This window comes from Babylonia areolata, chromosome 23, assembly GCF_041734735.1.
Source record: "Babylonia areolata isolate BAREFJ2019XMU chromosome 23, ASM4173473v1, whole genome shotgun sequence".
Lineage (NCBI taxonomy): Eukaryota > Metazoa > Mollusca > Gastropoda > Neogastropoda > Buccinidae > Babylonia > Babylonia areolata.
In genome coordinates this window covers 24,541,890-24,564,389 of record NC_134898.1, presented here as the reverse complement: position 1 = coordinate 24,564,389, position 22,500 = coordinate 24,541,890, and the positions used below count along the sequence as shown (strand labels likewise).

At 41.6% G+C, this 22,500-nt stretch overlaps 1 protein-coding gene across 4 annotated transcripts in view; it reads right to left on the bottom strand.

Moving 5' to 3' along the window:
- The window catches only part of LOC143298238 (protein F37C4.5-like), a 40,712-nt gene that overhangs the window by 13,825 nt on the left and 4,387 nt on the right, over nucleotides 1-22,500 (bottom strand). Inside the window, exons 4-6 of one of the 4 annotated variants that reach the window (XM_076611049.1) lie at nucleotides 22,466-22,500; nucleotides 19,310-19,455; nucleotides 13,876-13,978 (exon numbers count right to left, since the gene is read on the bottom strand). The exon at nucleotides 22,466-22,500 is cut by the window's right edge and continues 95 nt beyond it. In XM_076611049.1, coding sequence (XP_076467164.1) covers nucleotides 13,876-13,978; nucleotides 19,310-19,455; nucleotides 22,466-22,500 — 284 coding nt within the window. Of the gene's footprint in view, nucleotides 1-824; nucleotides 1,018-6,892; nucleotides 7,023-10,058; nucleotides 10,162-13,875; nucleotides 13,979-19,309; nucleotides 19,456-22,465 lie in introns of all 4 variants that reach the window. The other 3 variants (XM_076611048.1, XM_076611047.1, XM_076611046.1) reach the window with 3 other exon arrangements.

Sequence of the window (22,500 nt, the reverse complement as noted above, 5' to 3'; positions counted from 1 at the left end):
AAAAAACCCAACACCCCAAACAGCAAAAAACAAAAAAGGAGTAAAGCGAAGCAAAATCTTTCTTTTTATTTTGCAGAAAAAGCCCAAACCAACCAAGAACACACACACACACACACACACACACACACACACACACACACACACACACAGAGTTTCAATTTCAGCTTCAATTTCTCAAGGAAGCGTCAATGCGTTCAGAAAAATCCATATACGCTATACCACATATGCGAGGCAGATGCCTGACTAGCCACATAACGCAACGCACTTAGTTAGGCCTTCGTACACACATATATATATAGATAGATAGAGATATATACAGATATATATATTTGCTTACCTATCAGAATGGATTTCTTCTACAGAATTTTGCCAGAGGACAACACTCTCGTTGCCATGGGTTCTTTTTCAGTGTGCCAAGTGCATGCTGCACACGGGACCTCGGTTTATCGTCTCATCCGAATGACTAGACACTCAGTTTGATTTTCCAGTCAAACTTGGGAGAAAGGGCGAAAGTGGGATTCGAGCCCACACCCTCGCGGGCTCTCCGTGCTGACAGGCAAGCATCTGAACCATTCTGCCACATTTCTCCTTTCACACAACACACACACACACACACCAAAATAAACCAAAACAACACAACTCACCCTCATCCCCCCCCCTGCCGACCCCCCCTCCGCCTCCCCCCCCCCCCCGCACCCCCCACCACCTCAGCCCATCACTACCACCACCCAACCTTATCCCTCACCTCCCACATCCCACCTCAGAAAGTGAACAAAAATGATTATGTGTGATATTATTATCTATCAGATACACCACCACCGTACTTCAGCTTCTGCATGAACCATAAGTGGGGGAGGTGGCGGAGCTCTCGAAGCCCTCATGTAAGCCTCCGATTCCATTTCGATATTTGCCAGACGATAATCCAGCATGTAATCATCAACTTGTGCACTGTCCCGCCAAGTTCTAGACCTTCGGGAACTGCCTGCTCTGGCAAAGACAACACCTCCTTTTTTCTGGCTGCACACAGAAATCGGCGCTCAAATATTAAGAGAAATGTACAGCTTTAGTTTGCATCACTGCTCACTGCTAATGCTGTCACAGCCATTGCTCGTTCTGGTTTCAAATTCCATTCCCCCTATATGAAAATTAATGAATAAAATCAATCCATTTAATGACGGGTGCAATAGCCGAGTGGTTAAAGCATTGGACTGTCAATCTGAGGATCCCGGGTTCGAATCACGGTGACGGCACCTGGTGGGTAAAGGGTGGAGATTTTTACAATCTCCCAGGTCAACATATGTGCAGACATGCTAGTGCCTGAACCCCCTTCGTGTGTATATGCAAGCAGAAGATCAAATACGCACGTTAAAGATCCTGTGGCCCATGTCAGCGTTCAGTGGGTTATGGAAACAAGTACATACCCAGCATGCACACCCCGAAAATGGAGTATGGCTGCCTACATGGCGGGGTAAAAACGGTCATACACGTAAAAGCCCACTCGTGTGCATACGAGTGAACGCAGAAGAAGAAGAAGAATCCATTTAATATTTATGAGTCAGGTTATAAAGACAATAATGATAAGAATAACAATGATAACAAAAACAACAGCAACAATAAAACAAATAAATAAGCAATCAAATCAAGAAATAAATAGAATAACCCCCTCAATGATAGCAAGACGATGCTGCACTGAAGCAGTGAAATTTAATACAAGGCTTATCGCTTCGAAAGAAAAAAAAATTATTGAATCTTACACTATCTTTAACCAAGTGTCAAACAACAGCAAATCTAAGGGGAAAAAAACAATAAAAAAATAAACAAACAAACAATTAACGACAAAAAGCAAAACAAAAAAAGACAGAAAGCAAACCAAGGGCTCTTCTATTTCAACAACAAAAACCCAACTTTCTTTAACACACCCCCTAGAAAGCACTATTATATGGATATTTGTACAGCATTCTTTTCTCATCTAAACAAAACAGGCAGCCAATGAAATACACTAACGACAAAGACTGGTAACACTGTAAGTTTTCAGTTTCAGTTCCAGTTTCTCAAGGAGGTGTCACTGCATTCAGACTAATCCATATACGCTACACCACATCTGCTAGGCAGATGCCTTACAGCAACATAACCCAACGCATTTGTCAGGCCTTGAGTGCATGCTTATATGTTTGTGTACCTATCAGAGTGAATTTCGTTTCTTTTTCTTTCTTTTACATAATTTCACCACAGGACAACACTCTTGTTGCCATGGGTTCTTTTTCAGAACGCCAAGTGCGTGCTGCACACTGGGCCTCAGTTTATCGTCTCATCTGAAAGACCAGACGCTCAGTTTGATTTTCCTGACAAATATGGGAGAAAGGACGAGAGCAGGATTGAAAACCCACCATCACAGACTCTCTGTATTGGCAGCTGAGCATCTTAACAATTCTGCCACTGTCTTTTTCACATCTAAACAAACAGGCAGCCAATGAAATACACTCAGTACATAGACTGGTAACACTGTAAGACAAGAAACAAAAACAAAATCAAAGCTATGGAGAAACAGTATTGACAAAGTGAAGAACAAATTAAAGTATAATAAAATAAGGTAAACGAGTAGACTGTCTTCTTGTATTGACAGCCTAGTAAAAACTAGTTTGACACACTTCAGTTTTGTATTAAGTTTATGAATGGGAGAAATTTTGTCCCAATTCAAGAATGTCATTGTACATGATCAGTAAGTTTGCATATTTTTCAATTTCACATCTGTCGTTTAGAGGTGAAAAAAAAAGAAGCTAAGATATTTGGTCTTTTTTTAGTTTATTCTGCATTTGTGTGTAAATATGTTTGAGTAAAAACAACAATAATAATAATCAAAACTGATCAAAAATCAATTTCAAATCAAAATTAAGGCCAGACATTTTTCTCCATTTTCTGTAATGATACACGTACACTGCAATTCCTTCCAAAATAAACAAGAGAGGCAAGGCCTTCAAGACTCACTTGTTATACACTTAAAAAAAAAAAAAAAAAAAAAAAAAAAAAAAAAAATCCAAGCTTTTTATGTATTGAGTATAATTTTTTGTTCAAACAGGAACTTCTTTTGCTAAGCATGGAAGTTTTATTTATTTTGCAAACGTTTTGGTGCAGATAGTAAAAAAAAGGGAAATTACTCTGTGTGTAATTAATGCTAGGGGACTTAATTTGCTTTAAACTGATCTTTCTCATCTTAAATATTATTTTGAAATTGTACTCAATACATAAAAAGCTTGGATTTTTTTTTTTTTAAGTGTATCACAAGTGAGTCTTGACGGCCTTGCCTCTCTTGTTTTTTGTTGTTATTATAATTCTTTCTTATTTTTCTTTTTTTTTTTTTAATTTCATTTCTTTTTTTTCTTTCTTTTTTTTTTCTTTTTCTCAAGGCCTGACTAAGCCCGTTGGGTTACGCTGCTGGTCAGGCATCTGCTTGGCAGATGTGGTGTAGCGTATATGGATTTGACCAAATGCAGTGACTCCTCCTTGAGCAACTGATACTGATACTGCTGGTTCATACATTATTCCTCCGAACTTAACTGACTCTAACTGTTGATCTGAGCTGATAAAAAACAAAACAAAAAAAAAACAAAAAAAAAACATGTCGTCTGATATGTGGTCATTAAACTGAGTCTGATCCCAAAACAAAGGAAGAGGCCAAACAAGAGGGAGACAGACACCACCCCCATTACCACTCTGCAGCCTGGTACCGAAAGCATCCAGGGCTTCTCAAATCTCACAGAATACCTTGCTGCTTGTTTCAGTGTAACACCTCTCAGATCTATTAAAAAAATATAAAAAAATGTGTGTGCAATTTGATTTAAGTAACCATGCAGGCTGGAGATTTTTCTCAGATCAGGCTTGTACATGGCAGTCGCAACAAGTCTAGTTTTGGACACCCAACATTCACAGCTGACAAATGTCGGAAATATGACAAGAAGACAGATGACAGGAGAGCTAGCAGAGCTGAGAGATAGTGGAGGGTAGAAGTGGGGGATTCCAGAGATGGGGGGGTTGGGGGTGTGGGGGAGACAAAAACAGAGACAGACAGAAAAGTACATGCACAGACAAAGCGATAACAGCGACAGATAGAGACAGACAGACAGGCAAATGTACAGAGAAATAACAAAGACATACAGATATTGACAGACAGACAGGCAAATACACACAACAGAGACAAAGGAATAACAGAGACAGACAACAGAGACACAAAGAGATAGATAGACTGACTGACTGACAGACAGACAGACAGGCAAATAAACACACAAATGAATAACAGAGACAGACAGACAGACAGACAGGCAGACAGACACAAACACACACACAGGCAAAGGATTCACAGAGACAGACATAGACAGAGAAAGATGGACAGACAGGCACAAATACACACAAAGGAATATCACAGACAGACAGACAGACAGACCAACAATCAAATACACACACAGGAAAAGACAGAGAGGAAAATATACACACAACCAAAGGAATAACAGAGACAGACAGAGATAGACAGACAGGCAAATACACACACAGCCAAAAGAATATCTGAGACAGGAAAATATACAAAGGAATAACAAATACAGACAGACAAACAGACAAGTATACACACAAAGGAATAACAGAGACATACTTTTATCCTTAAAAGTTGCCCAGAAGTTCATTGAGGGCTGTATCTATTCCCTTATACGAAGAGGAAAGATCAAACCACAAGTCTGTTCAGCTGGGATTTGAAGTATTGCTCAGGAATGGCTGTGAAAACAAGTGAAAGGGTAACCAAGCAGTGGGGGGGGGGGGGGGGGGGGGGGGGTGACAGGGCTGACTGAGATTTTAACTCTTTCACTGCCATAGGCGACGTTAGCTGACTAGACAGCGCACGGCCAAGGGCGACTTTCCTCGACATCTAAGGGTCACACACACACACACACACACACACACACACACACACACACACATAGATAGATAAATTTAAAGCCCGCATTTCTGCCCTCAGTTCTCCTGCACCTCTTATACCTTCCTGAGTTCATCAAATGTGAAGCACATGGATCACACTTATACATACATATATACATACATACATACATATACATATATATATATATAATTACACACACACACACACACACACACACACACACACACACAGAGATAGATTAGATAGATATTTTCAAATGTGCTTCATGTAGTTAATCTCGGACCTTCTCCCTTCTTACCTGTTCTGCTTGTGCTTGTTCTGTTTGTTTGTTCCTTCCTACACTGTTCTGGTAAACATCCTCCACAGTTACTACATACAACACGTCTGTACAAGTGACAAAACACTGCACACATCACTGTACTTTGGTTTCTGCCTGAGTGGCAGGCGGTGGTAGGGAGTCAAGGAAAGCAAACTCAAGCTGAGGACCACCAGCCAATTCTGTATTATGTCTCCTTTTGAAATGAAACTTCCTCTGTGTGGCGCCGGCTGGAAGAAGAGCGGATGTATATCTGCAAAACGGACAGAAAGGTGGGGAGAAAGAAAACCAGTAAATGAAAAATTCCATAGCAACTCTCATTCTGGCACTGTACGGACCACTGGGTTAATACCTGCAAAATAAAAACGTAGACAGAAGGAGGGGGGGGTCTGCAAAGTCTTTGAGTTTATTTTTCTGCCTTTCACATGCATTTTTACATGCATGCTAGCTGATGGGTGGCAGGCAGCAAGCTGAAGTGGTTTGAATTATGTGTCTTTGTCTTCTGTAGAGTAACATTATGTGTCTATGTAGAGTAACATTATGTGTCTTTGTCTTCTGTAGAGTAACATTATGTAGAGTAACATTATGTGCCTTTGTCTTCTGTAGAGTAACATTATGTAGAGTAACATTATGTGTCTTTGTCTTCTGTAGAGTAACATTATGTGCCTTTGTCTTCTGTAGAGTAACATTATGTGCCTTTGTCTTCTGTAGAGTAACATTATGTGCCTTTGTCTTCTGTAGAGTAACATGTGTCTTTGTCTTCTGTAGAGTAACATTATGTGCCTTTGTCTTCTGTAGAGTAACATTATGTGCCTTTGTCTTCTGTAGAGTAACATTATGTAGAGTAACATTATGTGCCTTTGTCTTCTGTAGAGTAACATTATGTAGAGTAACATTATGTGCCTTTGTCTTCTGTAGAGTAACATTATGTGTATTTGTCTTCTATAGAGTAACAGTACTTCTTCCTTGTTTAATATTACTCCTTTTTCTTCTTTTTTCTATTTCTTATTTTAATGAGCAGTGTTGAACGTTTGTGTCTTTCATACAGATGTATTATATTGATTACAATGTTTAATGTGAATATATGCAATGTTTTTTTTATACTCGTATCTTTATGCTTCTTTCTTTTTTTCACTTTTATTTTAACCTCTTCTTCTTCTTCTTCTGCTTCTCCTTCTTCTGCTTCAAAGTAATGCTTAATGTTTTAGTGCTACGTTTTGCCACATCTGTTGTGTAATTTTTCTTTATCAGATAATATATTTATCTTATCTTACCTTACCTTACCTTGTGTTAGTTAAGGAAAGCATATACAGACAAACAGCACTACATTATACTGAATGAATGTGAGATGAGCTTTCTAGATCAGTACACTTTAAGATGCAAACCAGGTTTTACATGTCAGTCATTCAACATGAAAAACAGCAGTTAGTAGTTGTAATAACAGCAACAGCAGCAATCATGATAATTATAATAATGATAATGATAACAATGATATATAAAAACATAACATCAGGGCCGCTGTCCATGGAGATACGAACAGAAACAAGAAAGCAAACATGCGCAGCACCAAAGAATATAAAGGCACTGCAAGTTCGATAGATACTGCAGAGAAAGGTACTACGAAGCTGAGCATGGCCAAACCAGCAGCCTACTTCTGCCTGGGCGTGCACCATCAGAGCCGCACACTCTCCATACACCATTTCAACCTCAGCAGCCAAGTAGTGGGGCTTCATTTCACGCCGGGCTCCAGAAAAAGACATTGCTCTCTTTTTCACTTGCACACTGCACATGGGAAAGTGATGAAAGTGAGAACCACAAACACTGTGTGTAAAATGGATTTAGATCTGCTCCGCATAGGCGGATAGTAGTTTGCACGGGACAGGAATGTCAGACCCCTGCCGGAGTCTGCACTAGTTGGGTCACGGTTAAGTATGTGTAATTAAAATGGATTTAACAGATGGACAGAGCGAGTGAGGGGGGGATGGGAGGGGAGGGGAGGGCCGGGGGGTGGGGTGGGGGCGGGGGATGGGTGGGGGGGCAAGGGAAGGGGGAGTGCGGATTCAGATTCAGAGGAACCATTCATGTAAGGCCCAGTCCCCCTCATGATAAGAAACATGAACAAACACACAGGGAACAGGGACAGCGACAGAGGAGTATACAAGCATGCGAGGGTGCACATTGAACAAACAAGCAGAAGGGCGCAATAGCCGAGTGGTTGAAGCGTTGGACTTTCAATCTGAAGGTCCCAGGTTCGAATCTCGATAACGGCGCCTGGTGGGTAAAGGGTGGAGATTTTTTCCGATCTCCCATATAAACACATGTGCAGACCTGCTAGTGCCTGAACCCCCTTTGTGTGTATATGCACGCAGAAGATTAAATATGCATGTTAAAGATCATGTGATCAATGTCAGTGTTTGGTGGGTTATGGAAACAAGAACAAACCCAGCATGCACACCCCCGAAAACGGAGTATGGCTGCAGGGTAAAAACAGTCATGCACATAAAAGCCCACTCGTGTACATACGAGTGAACCTAGGAGTTGCAGCCCATGAACAAAGAACAAGAAGAAGAACAAACAAGTCCTGTGGATGTGAGCACAAAGAGTTTCCAGTTCGTAGCTCAAACTGAACAAGACAGCCCTTCAACTCTGGAGACGTCTTCTTCTTCTCCTTCTGTGTTCACTCGTATGCACACGAGTGGGCTTTTACGTGTATGACCGTTTTTACCCCGCCATGTAGGCAGCCATACTCTGTTTTCGGGGGTGTGCATGCTGGGTATGTTCTTGTTTCCATAACCCACCGAACGCTGACATGGATTACAGGATCTTTAACGTGCGCATTTGATCTTCTGCTTGCATATACATACGAAGGGGGTTCAGGCACTAGCAGGTCTGCACATATGTTGACCTGGGAGATCGTAAAAATCTCCACCCTTTATCCACCAGGCGCCGTCACCGTGATTCAAACCCGGGACCCTCAGATTGACAGTCCAACGCTTTAACCACTCGGCTATTGCGCCCGTCTCTGGAGATGTCAATGTCTCGGATTTATCTCCAACTGCTGTCACTCATGGTCTCTGCCCCCCCCCCCCCCACCCCTCCCCCATCACCCTCCCCGCCCCCTCCCCCTGTCCCTCACCATTCCTCCCCCTCCCCCCCTTTCTTTCACCCAGGGAAAACAACATGATTCCAGTTTTCTCCTTATCAAAACTGGCATGGTGAAACTGCAAAATTCAAGATGAGCTCAACCAGGTACAAGTGTTTATCTGATTGCAATTTGGCTGACCATGACAAGGTGAGGAGAGAAATCCACTGGTTAAAAATTCTCTGATTCTAGATACACGCAGAAGACAGTTTCCTTGCTCAGAATTGAATGTGTGAACTCACCACCCACACAGAGAAATAGAGAACAGATAGAGAAAAAGAGAAACAGAACTAACACGGCTGAGGAAGGTGATCAGACAACAGTCTTAGCATACAGGCCCTGGTCAGACAGTTAACAGTGCAGAATATACTTGTCAGGTTGATTCTGGGTGCAGAATGCAGGCCAAAAGTTAAATCATACTTGCTTTACCTTGCATCAATGTTAAGACATAATTCCATGACAGTGCAGTTATATCATATTGCATTGCATTGCATTGCATTTTGTCAAATGCATGAAATTCTGGCTTCTCCACAGTGCAGCGCCACACGTTTTTCTTTTCTTTTCTTTCTGTCCGCAAGTGTATTTCTTTTACCATCAAAGTTGATTCTTCTACAGATTTTTACCAGGGACAACAATTTGTTGTGGGTTCTTTAACAGGTGCTCAGTGCATGCAGCATGTGGAACCTCGGTTTATCAACTGATCATCTGAAAGACTAGTACGCAGACCACAAATGAATGTCTAGTGGAGGGAGGAGCAAAATCTTGGTACAAGTATAGGATTCAAACCTGTGGACATTTGCTTCCTGGTCAGCACATTACCACTAGGTCACCACTCTATTCTTAACAACCCCTAACCAAAAAACAAACACACAAAAAAACAAATCGCCACTGACTTTCATTTGGACTGAAAAGCTGTCCAGCAAAGTAGCATGCAGTGTATTCTACCTCAGCCACAAGAATGAACCACTGAAGACAGGTAATTGATGACTGATGACTGGTAACTGACGACTGACAACAGGCAGTTCACAACTGACCACAGGTGATTCATGACTGACCACAGGTAATTAACGACTGAAGACAGGTAACTGATGACTGAAAACAGGCAGTTGACATCTGATGACAGGTAATGAATGACTGACAACAGGTAATTGCAACAATTTCACCATTCAAAACAAGCTGTCCTGTGTTTGTACTGCAACATCTCCAAACAAAAGACTGTATAAACCAAAGCAGTTTTAACCAAATACTCAGTCACCGCTTGGTGCTGCACTTTCTCTGTGTGTGTGTGTGTGTGTGTGTGTGTGTGTGTGTGTGTTGATGCCCGTGTCATCTAGGTCTTTTCTTCTGCGTCTCTCACTCCATACGGTGTTGGTTGTTTTTTTTTTCTCTCTCTCTCTCTGTCTCTGTCTCTCTGTTGGTAGAGGTGGGAGGGGCAATGTGTGTGTGTGTGTGTGTGTGTGTGTGTGTGTGTGTGTGTGTGTGTGTGTGTGTGTGTGTGTGTGCAAAGCCGGCGTGCACCGCTCTACAAAGTCAGACATGCAAAACCAAAATGATGACGAAAGGGTTAACACCATACACACCACCAATTCATGCAACACTGAACAAGACAGGGAAACACTCTGCCAACTATTTCCAGATGCACACTGACATGCGGAACGTTGACACTGTCCACTGACCAGCACACGAGCTGCCTGATGACTGAAATCGAACGGTTCGTATGGTACGTCACCCTTTTTGGGAGGGGTGCTGACCAGATTCATCTCAGGGTGTGTCATCCATCTGCAGACACACACTGCGTGCGTTTGACTCTCTGCCAGCTGATTGTTTACATCATAACCCCCAGCTGATCAATGGTTTCTACATTGCTGTGGGAAGTCATTTACAGTTCAGTCTTTTTGTGAAGTACCATGACTCTCAAACTAGGAGGCAAGATTGCACTGGCTCTTAGTGCTGCAGCCGTGGGGGGGCAGTTCGCCTTTGGGACCCATCCCAATGCCGACTGTCCTATAACCCTCTTGGCTGAGAGAGTGGGGATGTTACCTGGGCAAGACACTCTCCACTATAATCAAATCCTAGCCCAGATAGTTTGGACAGCAGTTGCCCCCTCTGCTGTTGTGATGGTCATAGTCAAACATGACTGACGATCATACACCCCCCCAGCCACCCGCCCTCCCATCTCTTTCTTTTTTCTAAATGTGAAAACGGAGTGTTTCCATCGAGGACTGAATCACTCTGTTCGCCCCGTCCAACAAACGACAGCAGCAGTCTTACAGGGCTTCATCATGAACAAAAACACACACAACGGCATTTCCAGCGGTAGGGCCTGTCATTGAAGAATGTGTCAATCTTTGAATATCATGACACTGTCAATGCTCCCACTCAAGAGTCTAAATGGTGGAAACAAAAACAGAAGAAAAAAAAAGCATTCTTTCTGCATTGTAAAGTCAGCCTGAGAAATCAAAAGACGAGAGTATGTACTTACATGGCTTTACAGAGAACTAAAAATACCTTCTTTTTTTTTTGTTTTCAATATTTCACGTAGGTCCACAAACACACCATAGCAGGCAGGGAGGCAGGCAGGAAGATGTCCAGTGCCCAGAAAGAGGCATGTCTCATGGCTCAGAGGACTACAGGGGAATGGACTGTACAATCACACTGAGCAGCCAGTCATCCCTCTGCCAACATGTGCCCATGTTATCATCATTATTATCACAATTATTGTTATTGTTTTTATTATTATTGATACTTAAATAGAATGTATCTTCATCACAGACCAAACTGAAAGCACTTTACAAACAAACTCATTTGCAAGACAGGCTGCCGAACTGGGCAGACAAAACGGCCCCTTGGAAGGGAGCCTCCAACGTCACACAAGTCAAGAGGCGACTGACAGCTGCCTTTAGGTGCTGATCACTCACTTCCTTGTCATTCCGTCAGGCACACACATACACATGTATATCAGAGTGGATTGTTCTCCAGAATTTTGCCAGGGACAACCCTTTTATTGCCATGTGTTTATTAACATGTGCTAAGTGCATGCTGCACACAAGACCTTGGTTTTTGTCGTCACATCCAAATGACCAGTGTCCAGATCACCAGTCCAGTGCAGGGGGAGAAAATCCTGGCAGTGGCTGTGGGATTTGATCCTGTGTGCGGTCAGTTTTTCTCACTTCCAGGACAGATGAATTACAATGAGGCCGCCACTCCCCTTTCTGCTCAAGGACATTTCTTTCCTCAGATATGGTTTGTTGTGTTTCCCCCAGTCAAGGACATTTCTTTCCTCAGATATGGTTTGTTGTGTTTCCCCCAGTCAAGGACATTTCTTTCCTCAGATATGGTTTGTTGTTTCCCCCAGTCAAGGACATTTCTTTCCTCAGATATGGTTTGTTGTGTTTCCCCCAGTCAAGGACACTTCTTTCCTCAGATATGGTTTGTTGTGTTTCCCCCAGTCAAGGACATTTCTTTCCTCAGATATGGTTTGTTGTGTTTCCCCCAGTCAAGGACACTTCTTTCCTCAGATATGGTTTGTTGTGTTTCCCCCAGTCAAGGACATTTCTTTCCTCAGATATGGTTTGTTGTGTTTCCCCCAGTCAAGGACACTTCTTTCCTCAGATATGGTTTGTTGTGTTTCCCCCAGTCAAGGACATTTCTTTCCTCAGATATGGTTTGTTGTGTTTCCCCCAGTCAAGGACACTTCTTTCCTCAAATATGGTTTGTTGTGTTTCCCCCAGTCAAGGACATTTCTTTCCTCTGATATGGTTTGTTGTGTTTCCCCCAGTCAAGGACATTTCTTTCCTCAGATATGGTTTGTTGTGTTTCCCCCAGTCAAGGACATTTCTTTCCTCAGATATGGTTTGTTGTGTTTCCCCCAGTCAATAACTAGCTTCAGCTTTCCAACATGACTTCACTGCAAATAGAATGATGAGTCCAGGTATAGATAGGACAATCTTTCAACTTCCACTCATAACTCATTCTCCTCTATCCAGTACAGGATAACTCATCCCATGCTTACTTCCCTTGTGAACCAGAGTATTCTAAAACCAAAGGATTACTTCTAGTATGTTCTCATCTTACCTCATCATAATTATTCACTTTCTCAGCAGAACCATTTGCAAACAGCAGACGCATGAAGCAGCTGCTTTGATCAGTCAAACCTGTTCAAACTGAGTAAGTTAACAGCATTTTAGTAATGCATCCTGGTATTTTTGATACCCAACCTTTTTTCAGTACTGCTCCATGGAATCTGAAGATGAAAGGCAACTGTGAAGCAGGTATGTATAAATCAAGCAGCTCAGAGATGAGACGGAGTCATGGCTGCTGAATGTTGAAATGTGACACAGATGTTTTCACAATCCTTCTACATTAACAGGACATAGTGTCAAAGTCTGAATGACACAGCCGTTGACAGATGGAGCAATAGGGGTGCAGTTAAGCACATAATGTAGATTAAGTCAGACAACAAAATCAAACGACGAAAGCACTGAAAACATGTGGATCACTTCATGTAGCAGTGAACAGAACGGAAGCTCAACACTGAATACTTGTCTCTAGACACACAACATGGCAGGCAGACTGGGCGACTGTTGAAAACTGACCAGTCTATGGGGCTGTCAGCTGTCTGTCTTAACTCTCTCCATACGAACGGCGAAAGAGACGACGTTAACAGTGTTTCACCCCAGTTACCATCATCAAAATATTGCAAGCAGAAGGCTCTTATACTGAAAAGGTGAATGTTGACAAAGAATACCACAATTCTGATGACGGAAGCTAAATGCTGGGTCATTCAGACACCCACTGGACATCCGAGGGGTCTGTGTAGAGGAGAAGAGAGGACTGGCCGTACTGAGTGAGTTAAGTGCCACAGGCAGCTCTTCACTTTTTTTTTTTCGTTTTTTTTTTTTCGTTTTTTTCCCCCCCCGTAGGTGTGTGCTGGGGGTAGTGGTCTGCATAGGTAATGTATTTATTCAGTCATCCATCTGTTGACAAATGCAATCCATTCCTAATAAATACCTTCTTTTTAAAAAAAAATAATTATATACAAACATTAATCTTTTCTAAAATCTGCTTTGGTTTAGCCTGTTACCATAATCCATGTGGGTGGGAGATAGAGGGGTGTGGGAGGGTGAGGGGGGGATACAGCTTTCTAAATGACTTCTTTCAGAAACCAGACTACCAAGTGAAAAACTGCAGAATGTTTCATTTTCAAATTTAAAGCCTTGCTTTCATAAAAGTTCTGTTCATGAGGATATTGTTTCCAACATTTATCTAGTACTACTCACTCAACCATAAAGCGAGCAAAAAAAAGAGAGCACATAACCCTACAGCATTCCTCATTCAAAAACTGAACAAAATCAAAGGACAAACAACAAAAAAAAAGCTCTAAAAATTGAACATCATATTCATGCATAGGAAGCGAACAGAACAGTAGATGCTAACAATCCACTGTGTTTCCAGAAAACACAACACTGAAGTCCGGCAGGGCGAATGACTGACCAGAACTAAGGCAGCATCGTGCAGCGCAGCCAGGGGTTCATAGGGTACATCCCCCTTTTTGGGAGAAGGACTGTAGAGTCCAGCACATGACGCTGTCATCCATCTGCCAAAAAATGTTCCACTTCCTCACGGATTAAATACCTCGACAAAAAAAACAAAAACAAAACAAAAACAAAAAAAAACACCTACAATACAAACTAGATCAGTTTCAGCTATAAAAGAGGCGTCGAAGTGTGCAGACTGATCCATATACGCTGCACCATGTCTCTTTTTCAAAGAAAGAAAAAAGGAAGCTGATGCTTCACCTACGCACAGACCCAGGTCAGGCCTTGAGATCCTACTATATATACATTCTATAGAAAGTATAAATAAATACGTAGAACAATATATATAGATAGATAGATAGACATAGATATAGATAGACAGATAGATAGACAGATAGATAGATAGATAGAGATATGTAAAATAAGTGAACAGCAGAAAGAAATACTGCAGAATGTTTCATTTTCAAAAATTTTAAGCCTTGCTTTCACAAAAATTCTGCTCATGAGGATACAACTCCTTAGTTTTATCTGGCACTGCTGGCTCAACCATAAAGGAGTAAAACAAACCAAAAAAAAAGAAAAAAAAAAAGAACATTTACTCCCAGCATTTTACATTCAAACACTGAACGAAATCAAAGGACAAAAAAAAAACCCATTAAAAACCGAACGCAATATTCATTAACTCTCTCCATACGAACGGCGAAAGAGACGACGTTAACAGCGTTTCACCCCAAGTACCATCATCAAAATATTGCAGTCGGAAGACTCTTATACCGAAGAGGTAAATGTTGACAAAGAATACCACAATTCTGAGGACGGAAGCTAAAGGTTGGGTCATTCAGCCACCCACTGGACATCTGAGGGGTCTGTGTAGAGGAGAAGAGAGGACTGGCCGTACTGAGTGAGTTAAGAGGAGGTGAGCTGATAGTGGATGTTAACGGTGTACATTGTGTAAAAAAAAAAAAAAAACACACACACACACACAACACAGCAGTCCAGCAGAGAGGACAACTGCCATTCACTGACCCCAACTGTGGCGATGGGGGTTGAGGGTTCATAGGGTTCATATGGAACTTCCCCCTTTTTGCGAGGCGGACTGTACAGTCCACATCCACCCTATGGCCCTGTCATCCATTTGTCGCCAAATCTTCCGTTCAACCCCCTCAAAACAACAACCACCAAAAAAAACCCAGGATGCAAAGCTTTCATGGCTCAAATATGATTCCTACACAAAATAACAACTTCTTCTTCTTCGTTCGTGGGCTGCAACTCCCACATTCACTCGTATGTCCACAAGTGGGCTTTCACATGTATGACCATTTTTACCCTGACATGTAGGCAGCCATACTCTGTTTTCAGGGGTGTGCATGCTGGGTATGTTCTTGTTCCCATAACCCACCGAACGCTGACATGGATTGCAGGATCTTTAATGTGTGTATTTGATCTTTAGCTTGTGTATACACATGAAGGGGGTTCAGGCACAAGCAGGTCTGTGCATATGTTGCCCTGGGAGATCAGAAAAATCTCCACCCTTTACCTAACAGGTGCTGTTACTGAGACTTGAACCCGGGATCCTCAGACTGAAAGTCCAATACTTTGACCACTCAGCTATTGCACCCGTTACAACAACAACAAAAGTGATAATGCTGAAAATAGAGGGGAACAGAACGGAAGTGGGGGGCAGTACAAACCAAAAACGATCCAAATCATATTTTTGGTCACCATCAGAAATGAGTGTATGCTGAGCCAAAAGTTGTATGCTGGAAACCGACGACAACAAACCCGATAATGCTGATGGAGGTTATGGGGAGGGGGAGGTGTTACCAGTACATAACCATAACGAATCCAAATTATATTTTTGCTCACCACCTAAAACGAATACTTGTCAACTGAAAGTTGTGTGGTAGAAATGAAACAATTCTATCTTAAGGAGCCTAAACCTATTAGCATTTCATTCGTTTTATGAACATGACATATATCAAAGTTGCAAACATGTTTTATCACAACTTTTAGGCTAAAAGAAGTAAGACCTATCGACACAGATCATTTTCTTTTCAATCGCCAAAGACGTGGAACAAGCTCCCTGATAACCTCCGTCATTCTGATTCCCTCGCATCTTTTAAACCTCGTCTCAAAACTCACCTTTTCCCTCAGCAGTAAGTTCAATTGTGGCAGGTCCACGTCCTTTGCGTTAGCTGTATGTATGCATATGTATGTGTACATAACTACATGCATGTATATGAATGTGTATTGTGTGCGCGTGCGTTTATGTAAGTTTGTGCCTGCCAATGTGTGCGTATGTATTAGGGTAGCTGTTAGATACACATGTATTGTTAAAATGTATGTACGCAGTGTGTGTGTGTGTGTGTGTGTGTGTGTGTGTGTGTGTGTGTGTGTGTGTGCGTGCGTGCGTGTGTGTGTGTGTGTGTGTGTGTGTGTTGTCATATTTTGGTGTGTGTATATAACACAGATGTAATGTTTTATGTTAACAAAGCGTTTTTGTAAAGCACCTAGAGCAGATTTCTGGATAGTGTGCTATATAAGTATCCATTATTATTATTATTATTATTAAAATCAATCAAAATTGCCAAGCACATTTCTGGCTTGCGTACAAATCTAGTTCTTGTGGATGCATTCTCCACCACCTTGCAGTGCTGAAGGTCTGTTACCACCTGTCCCTGTGTGTCCAATCTAGGCTGACATACTTTCTTCTTCTTTTCTTTTAAAGGCTACTTGTTGTTGGAATCTGTGAAAATGAATGCTCAATACTGGAAATTTTTTAAAGTTTCCTTCCGAACAATGGCAGAAGTTGATGTCTTAAAAAAAATTTAAAAAATTTAAAAAAATATGTGCATACGTGGTGTAACATGCTGGTGACTGACACTGAAACTGAAGAAAACTTCTTGCAGAAGAATGCTGAATCAGACAGTCATTCATGGGCATTATGCAGTGGGTGACAAGGCCTTTGCACAAATCTTTGTCTGAATAAAATTTAGCAAACTTCCTTTCAGCAATATGTCATCACAAAAACATTACTGATGTCAGTCCACATGCTAATGAAACAGAGTTGAAGGTGGATATTTTCATCAACTGTCACAGGTGGTTATTTCAATCATCTTTCAACATTAATGCGGTTTCTCTTTGACTAACTGACACTGACAGGTGTCGAGCTCTGAAGTGGCTCCTCCGCAGTCATGTGGGATTTAAACAACATGATTTGATTTGGGACTATCCAAACCTGCCATGCAAGAGAGAAGATATTCTGCAGAGAGGCAAAATTCCAAGCTGACGGTCTGTTTTCTCCTGTGTACACCTTATGGAGGAGACTGTGTTTTCACCTGTGTACACCTTGTGGTGGAGATCATTTTCACCTGTGTACACCATATGGTGAGGATTGTTTTCACCCATGTACACCTTATGGAGGAGATTGTGTTTTCACCTGTGTACGCCTTGTGGTGGAGATCATTTTCACCTGTGTACACCATATGGTGAGGATTGTTTTCACCTATGTACACCTTATGGCGGAGATTGTGTTTCCACCTGTGTACACCTTGTGGTGGAGACTGTTTTCACCCACGTACACCTTGTGGTGAGAATTGTTTTCACCTGTGCACACCTTATGGTGAGGATTGTTTTCACCTGTGTACACCTTATGGTGAGGATTGTTTTCACCTATGTACACCTTATGGTGAGGATTGTTTTCACCCATGTACACCTTATGGTGAGGATTGTTTTCACCTATGTACACCTTATGGTGAGGATTGTTTTCACCCATGTACACCTTATGGTGAGGATTGTTTTCACCCATGTACACCTTATGGAGGAGATTGTGTTTTCACCTGTGTACGCCTTGTGGTGGAGATCATTTTCACCTGTGTACACCTTATGGTGAGGATTGTTTTAACCTATGTACACCTTATGGAGGAGACTGTGTTTTCACCTGTGTACACCTTGGGGTGGAAATCATTTTCACCTGTGTACACCATATGGTGGGGATTGTTTTCACCTATGTACACCTTATGGAGGAGATTGTGCTTCCACCTGTGTACACCTTGTGGTGGAGAGTGTTTTCACCTGTGTACACCTTGTGGTGAGGATTGTTTTCACCTGTGCACACCTTATGGTGAGGATTGTTTTCACCTATGTACACCTTATGGAGGAGATTGTGTTTTCACCTGTTTGCGCCTTGTGGTGGAGATCATTTTCACCTGTGTACACCTTATGGTGAGGATTGTTTTCACCTATGTACACCTTATGGTGAGGATTGTTTTCACCTGTTTACACCTTATGGTGAGGATTGTTTTCACCTATGTACACCTTATGGAGGAGATTGTGTTTTCACCTGTTTGCGCCTTGTGGTGGAGATCATTTTCACCTGTGTACACCTTATGGTGAGGTGTTGTTTTCACCCATGTACACCTTATGGTGAGGATTGTTTTCACCCATGTACACCTTATGGAGGAGATTGTGTTTTCACCTGTGTACGCCTTGTGGTGGAGATCATTTTCACCTGTGTACACCTTATGGTGAGGATTGTTTTCACCTATGTACACCTTATGGAGGAGATTGTGTTTTCGCCTGTGTACGCCTTGTGGTGGAGATCATTTTCACCTGTGTACACCTTATGGTGAGGATTGTTTTCACCTATGTACACCTTATGGTGAGCATTGTTTTCACCTGTGTACACCTTATGGAGGAGATTGTGCTTTCGCCTGTGTACACCTTATGGTGAGGATTGTTTTCACCTGCGGACACCTTGTGGGGAAGATTGCCACTTCTATGCTGTCCTCCTCAGTGACATGTACACCTTATGGAGGTTCTCCCCTGTGCACACCTTATGGAGGAGACTGTGTTTTCACCAATGTACACCTTATGGAGGAGACTGTGTTTTCACCAATGTACACCTTACGGAGGGGACTGTTTTCACCTGTGTACACCTTACGATGGATTGTTGTTGTCGTTATTGTATTTCAGATGCCTGGATTTCAGATGCCTGGACTGTATTTCTACTGTCTTTTAGGAATGATATGTTCTATAGTTGTTGTTGTTTCTTTCAGGTAACTGGCAGCTATTTCCATCGGCTTTTACGACTGATTAGCATCCATTGGTTGCTAAGGCTGCTGTTCTGATTCCCACACAAAAAAAAGAATGCTGGACACGCATCCAGGTGCACACAAACATATATGCATTTATATATGTGTACACACACACAAACACACACACACACGCATGCAAACACACACACACACATGCAAATGCGCGCATGCACACACACACACACACACACACGCACGCACACACATAGAGAAACATGAGACTACACACACAAAAAAAAACCACACACACACAAAAAAAAGCCAGCCAAATCCACAGTTTTCAAGACAACTTACGAGGGGCGCTGTTTGTACAGGTTCAGCTCTGCGGTGAAGAGCTCTGGAATCTCACCGCCAATGCTCGGCATGGCAGTGGACAGGTACAGCTTGGCATCCGACCAGTCTTCCCCTGTGGACTGCTTAATCTGCCCGTAGTATGTGATCTGTGAACACAGTTCTATGCTTCATCTGCCCGTAGTATGTGATCTGGAAACACAGTTCTATGTTTAATCTGCCCGTAGTATGTGATCTGAAAACACAGTTCTATACTTAATCTGCCCATAGTATGTGATCTGTGAACACAGTTCTATGCTTAATCTGCCCGTAGTATGTGATCTGCAAACACAGTTTTACTCTTCAATCTGCCCGTATTATGTGATCTGTGAACACAGTTCTATGCTTAATCTGCCCATAGTATGTGATCTGTGAACACAGTTCTATGCTTAATCTGCCCGTAGTATGTGATCTGTAAACACAGTTCTATGCTTAATCTGCCCATAGTATGTGATCTGTAAACACGGTTCTATGCTTAATCAGCCCGTAGTATGTGATCTGTAAACACAGTTCTATGCTTAATCTGCCCATAGTATGTGATCTGCAAACACAGTTCTATGCTTAATCTGCCCGTAGTATGTGATCTGTAAACACAGTTCTATGTTTAATCTGCCCGTAGTATGTGATCTGTAGACACGGTTCTATGCTTAATCTGCCCGTAGTATGTGATATGGAAACACAGTTCTATGTTTAATCTGCCCGTAGTATGTGATCTGGAAACAGTTTTACACTTCAATCTGCCCGTAGTATGTGATCTGCAAACACAGTTCTATGCTTAATCTGCCCGTAGTATGTGATCTGTAAACACAGTTTTACACTTCAATCTGCCCATAGTATGTGATCTATAAACACAGTTCTATGCTTAATCTGCCCGTAGTATGTGATCTGCAAACACAGTTCTATGCTTAATCTGCCCGTAGTATGTGATCTGGAAACACAGTTCTATGCTTAATCTGCCCGTCGTATTTGATCTGTAAACACAGTTCTATGCTTAATCTGCCCGTAGTATGTGATCTGTAAACACAGTTCTATGCTTAATCTGCCCATAGTATGTGATCTGGAAACAGTTTTACACTTCAATCTGCCCATAGTATGTGATCTGTAAACACAGTTTTACTCTTCAATCTGCCCGTAGTATGTGATCTGTAAACACAGTTCTATGCTTAATCTGCCCGTAGTATGTGATCTGCAAACACAGTTCTATGCTTAATCTGCCCGTAGTATGTGATCTGCAAACACAGTTCTATGTTTAATCTGCCCGTAGTATGTGATCTGGAAACACAGTTCTATGCTTAATCTGCCCGTCGTTTGTGATCCGCAAACACAGTTCTATGTATGTGATCTGTAAACACAGTTCTATGCTTAATCTGCCCGTAGTATTTGATCTGTAAACACGGTTCTATGCTTAATCTGCCCGTAGTATGTGATCTGTAAACACAGTTCTATGTTTAATCTGCCCGTAGTATGTGATCTGTACACACAGTTCTATGCTTCAATCTGCCCGTAGTATGTAATCTGTAAACACACTTAATCTGCCCATAGTATGTGATCTGTAAACACACTTAATCTGCCCATAGTATGTGATCTGTAAACACACTTAATCTGCCCATAGTGTGTGATCAGTAAACACAGTTCTATGCTTAATTTGCCCATAGTATGTGATCTGTAAACACACTTAATCTGCCCATACTATGTGATCTGTAAACACACTTAATCTGCCCATACTATGTGATCTGTAAACAATCTTAATCTGCCCATACTATGTGATCTGTAAACACACTTAATCTGTCCATAGTATGTGATCTGTAAACACACTTAATCTGCCCATAGTAATGTGATCTGTAAACACACTTAATCTGCCCATAGTGTGTGATCAGTAAACACAGTTCTATGCTTAATCTGCCCATAGTATGTGATCTGTAAACACACTTAATCTGCTCATACTACGTGATCTGTAAACACACTTAATCTGCCCATACTATGTGATCTGTAAACACACTTAATCTGCCCATACTATGTGATCTGTAAACACACTTAATCTGCCCATACTACGTGATCTGTAAACACACTTAATCTGCCCATAGTGTGTGATCTGTAAACACACTTAATCTACCCATAGTGTGTGATCTGTAAACGCACTTAATCTGCCCATAGTGTGTGATCTGTAAACACACTTAATCTGCCCATAGTGTGTGATCTGTAAACACAACTAATCTGCCCATAAGGTGTGATCTGTAAACACACTTAATCTCCCCATACTATGTGATCTGTAAACACACTTAATCTGCCTGTAGTAAGTGATCTGTAGACACAGCGCTATGCTTAATCTGCCCATAGTAATGTGATCTGTAAACAGTTCTACACTGTAAGTTCATCTTCTGCATTCTCTTCACTGGTTACCAGTATCTGCCCGCATTCGGCATAAAGTCGTAATGCTTACCTTCGACTCCGTTTCGTGTGCAACCCCTCAATATTTGAGAGAAGTCATTCAAACCTACACACCACCACGACAACTCAGCAGGGGTGGATGTGTGTGTGTTTTATGTGTATTGCAAAATGTGCTTTGAGCTCCCTTTCAGGGAGGAAAGCGCTCAACAAGTATCCATTAGTAGTAGTAGTAGTATATAATCTGTAAACACAGTTCTACACTTTAAGTTAATCTGCCCGAAGTATGTGATCTGTAAACACAGTTCTATGCTTAATCTGTCTGTAGTATGTGATACCTGATCGACACTTTTTTTTTTCTTTTTTTTTAACACACACAACTGAATTTACAAACATGGTTGACATAAAAAAAAAATTAAAAAAAGATTTAAACTGAATCTGCAGACATTGCAGACATGCACAAATAAATGATACACTTGAATTTACAAACAAATATTTAAACATTTCTCCCTTATTTGTTATACAGCATCAACAAAGAAATGTGCACAATTACAATCTGATTTAAAAAAAAAAAAAAAAAAAATCTACAGGTCTGATGTGTGGTAGAAATAATTTGACAGTGTGTGATGGTCTTCATCAGTTATGTGAAGAGAAGAAACAGGCACAAGAATTTATCTTTACCCGTACACTCAGTGCTAAATGTGTGTGTTCATTTCAGTGTAACCAAGGACTCACCTTCAGCATGTCTTCAGCAGAATACATGCGGATGT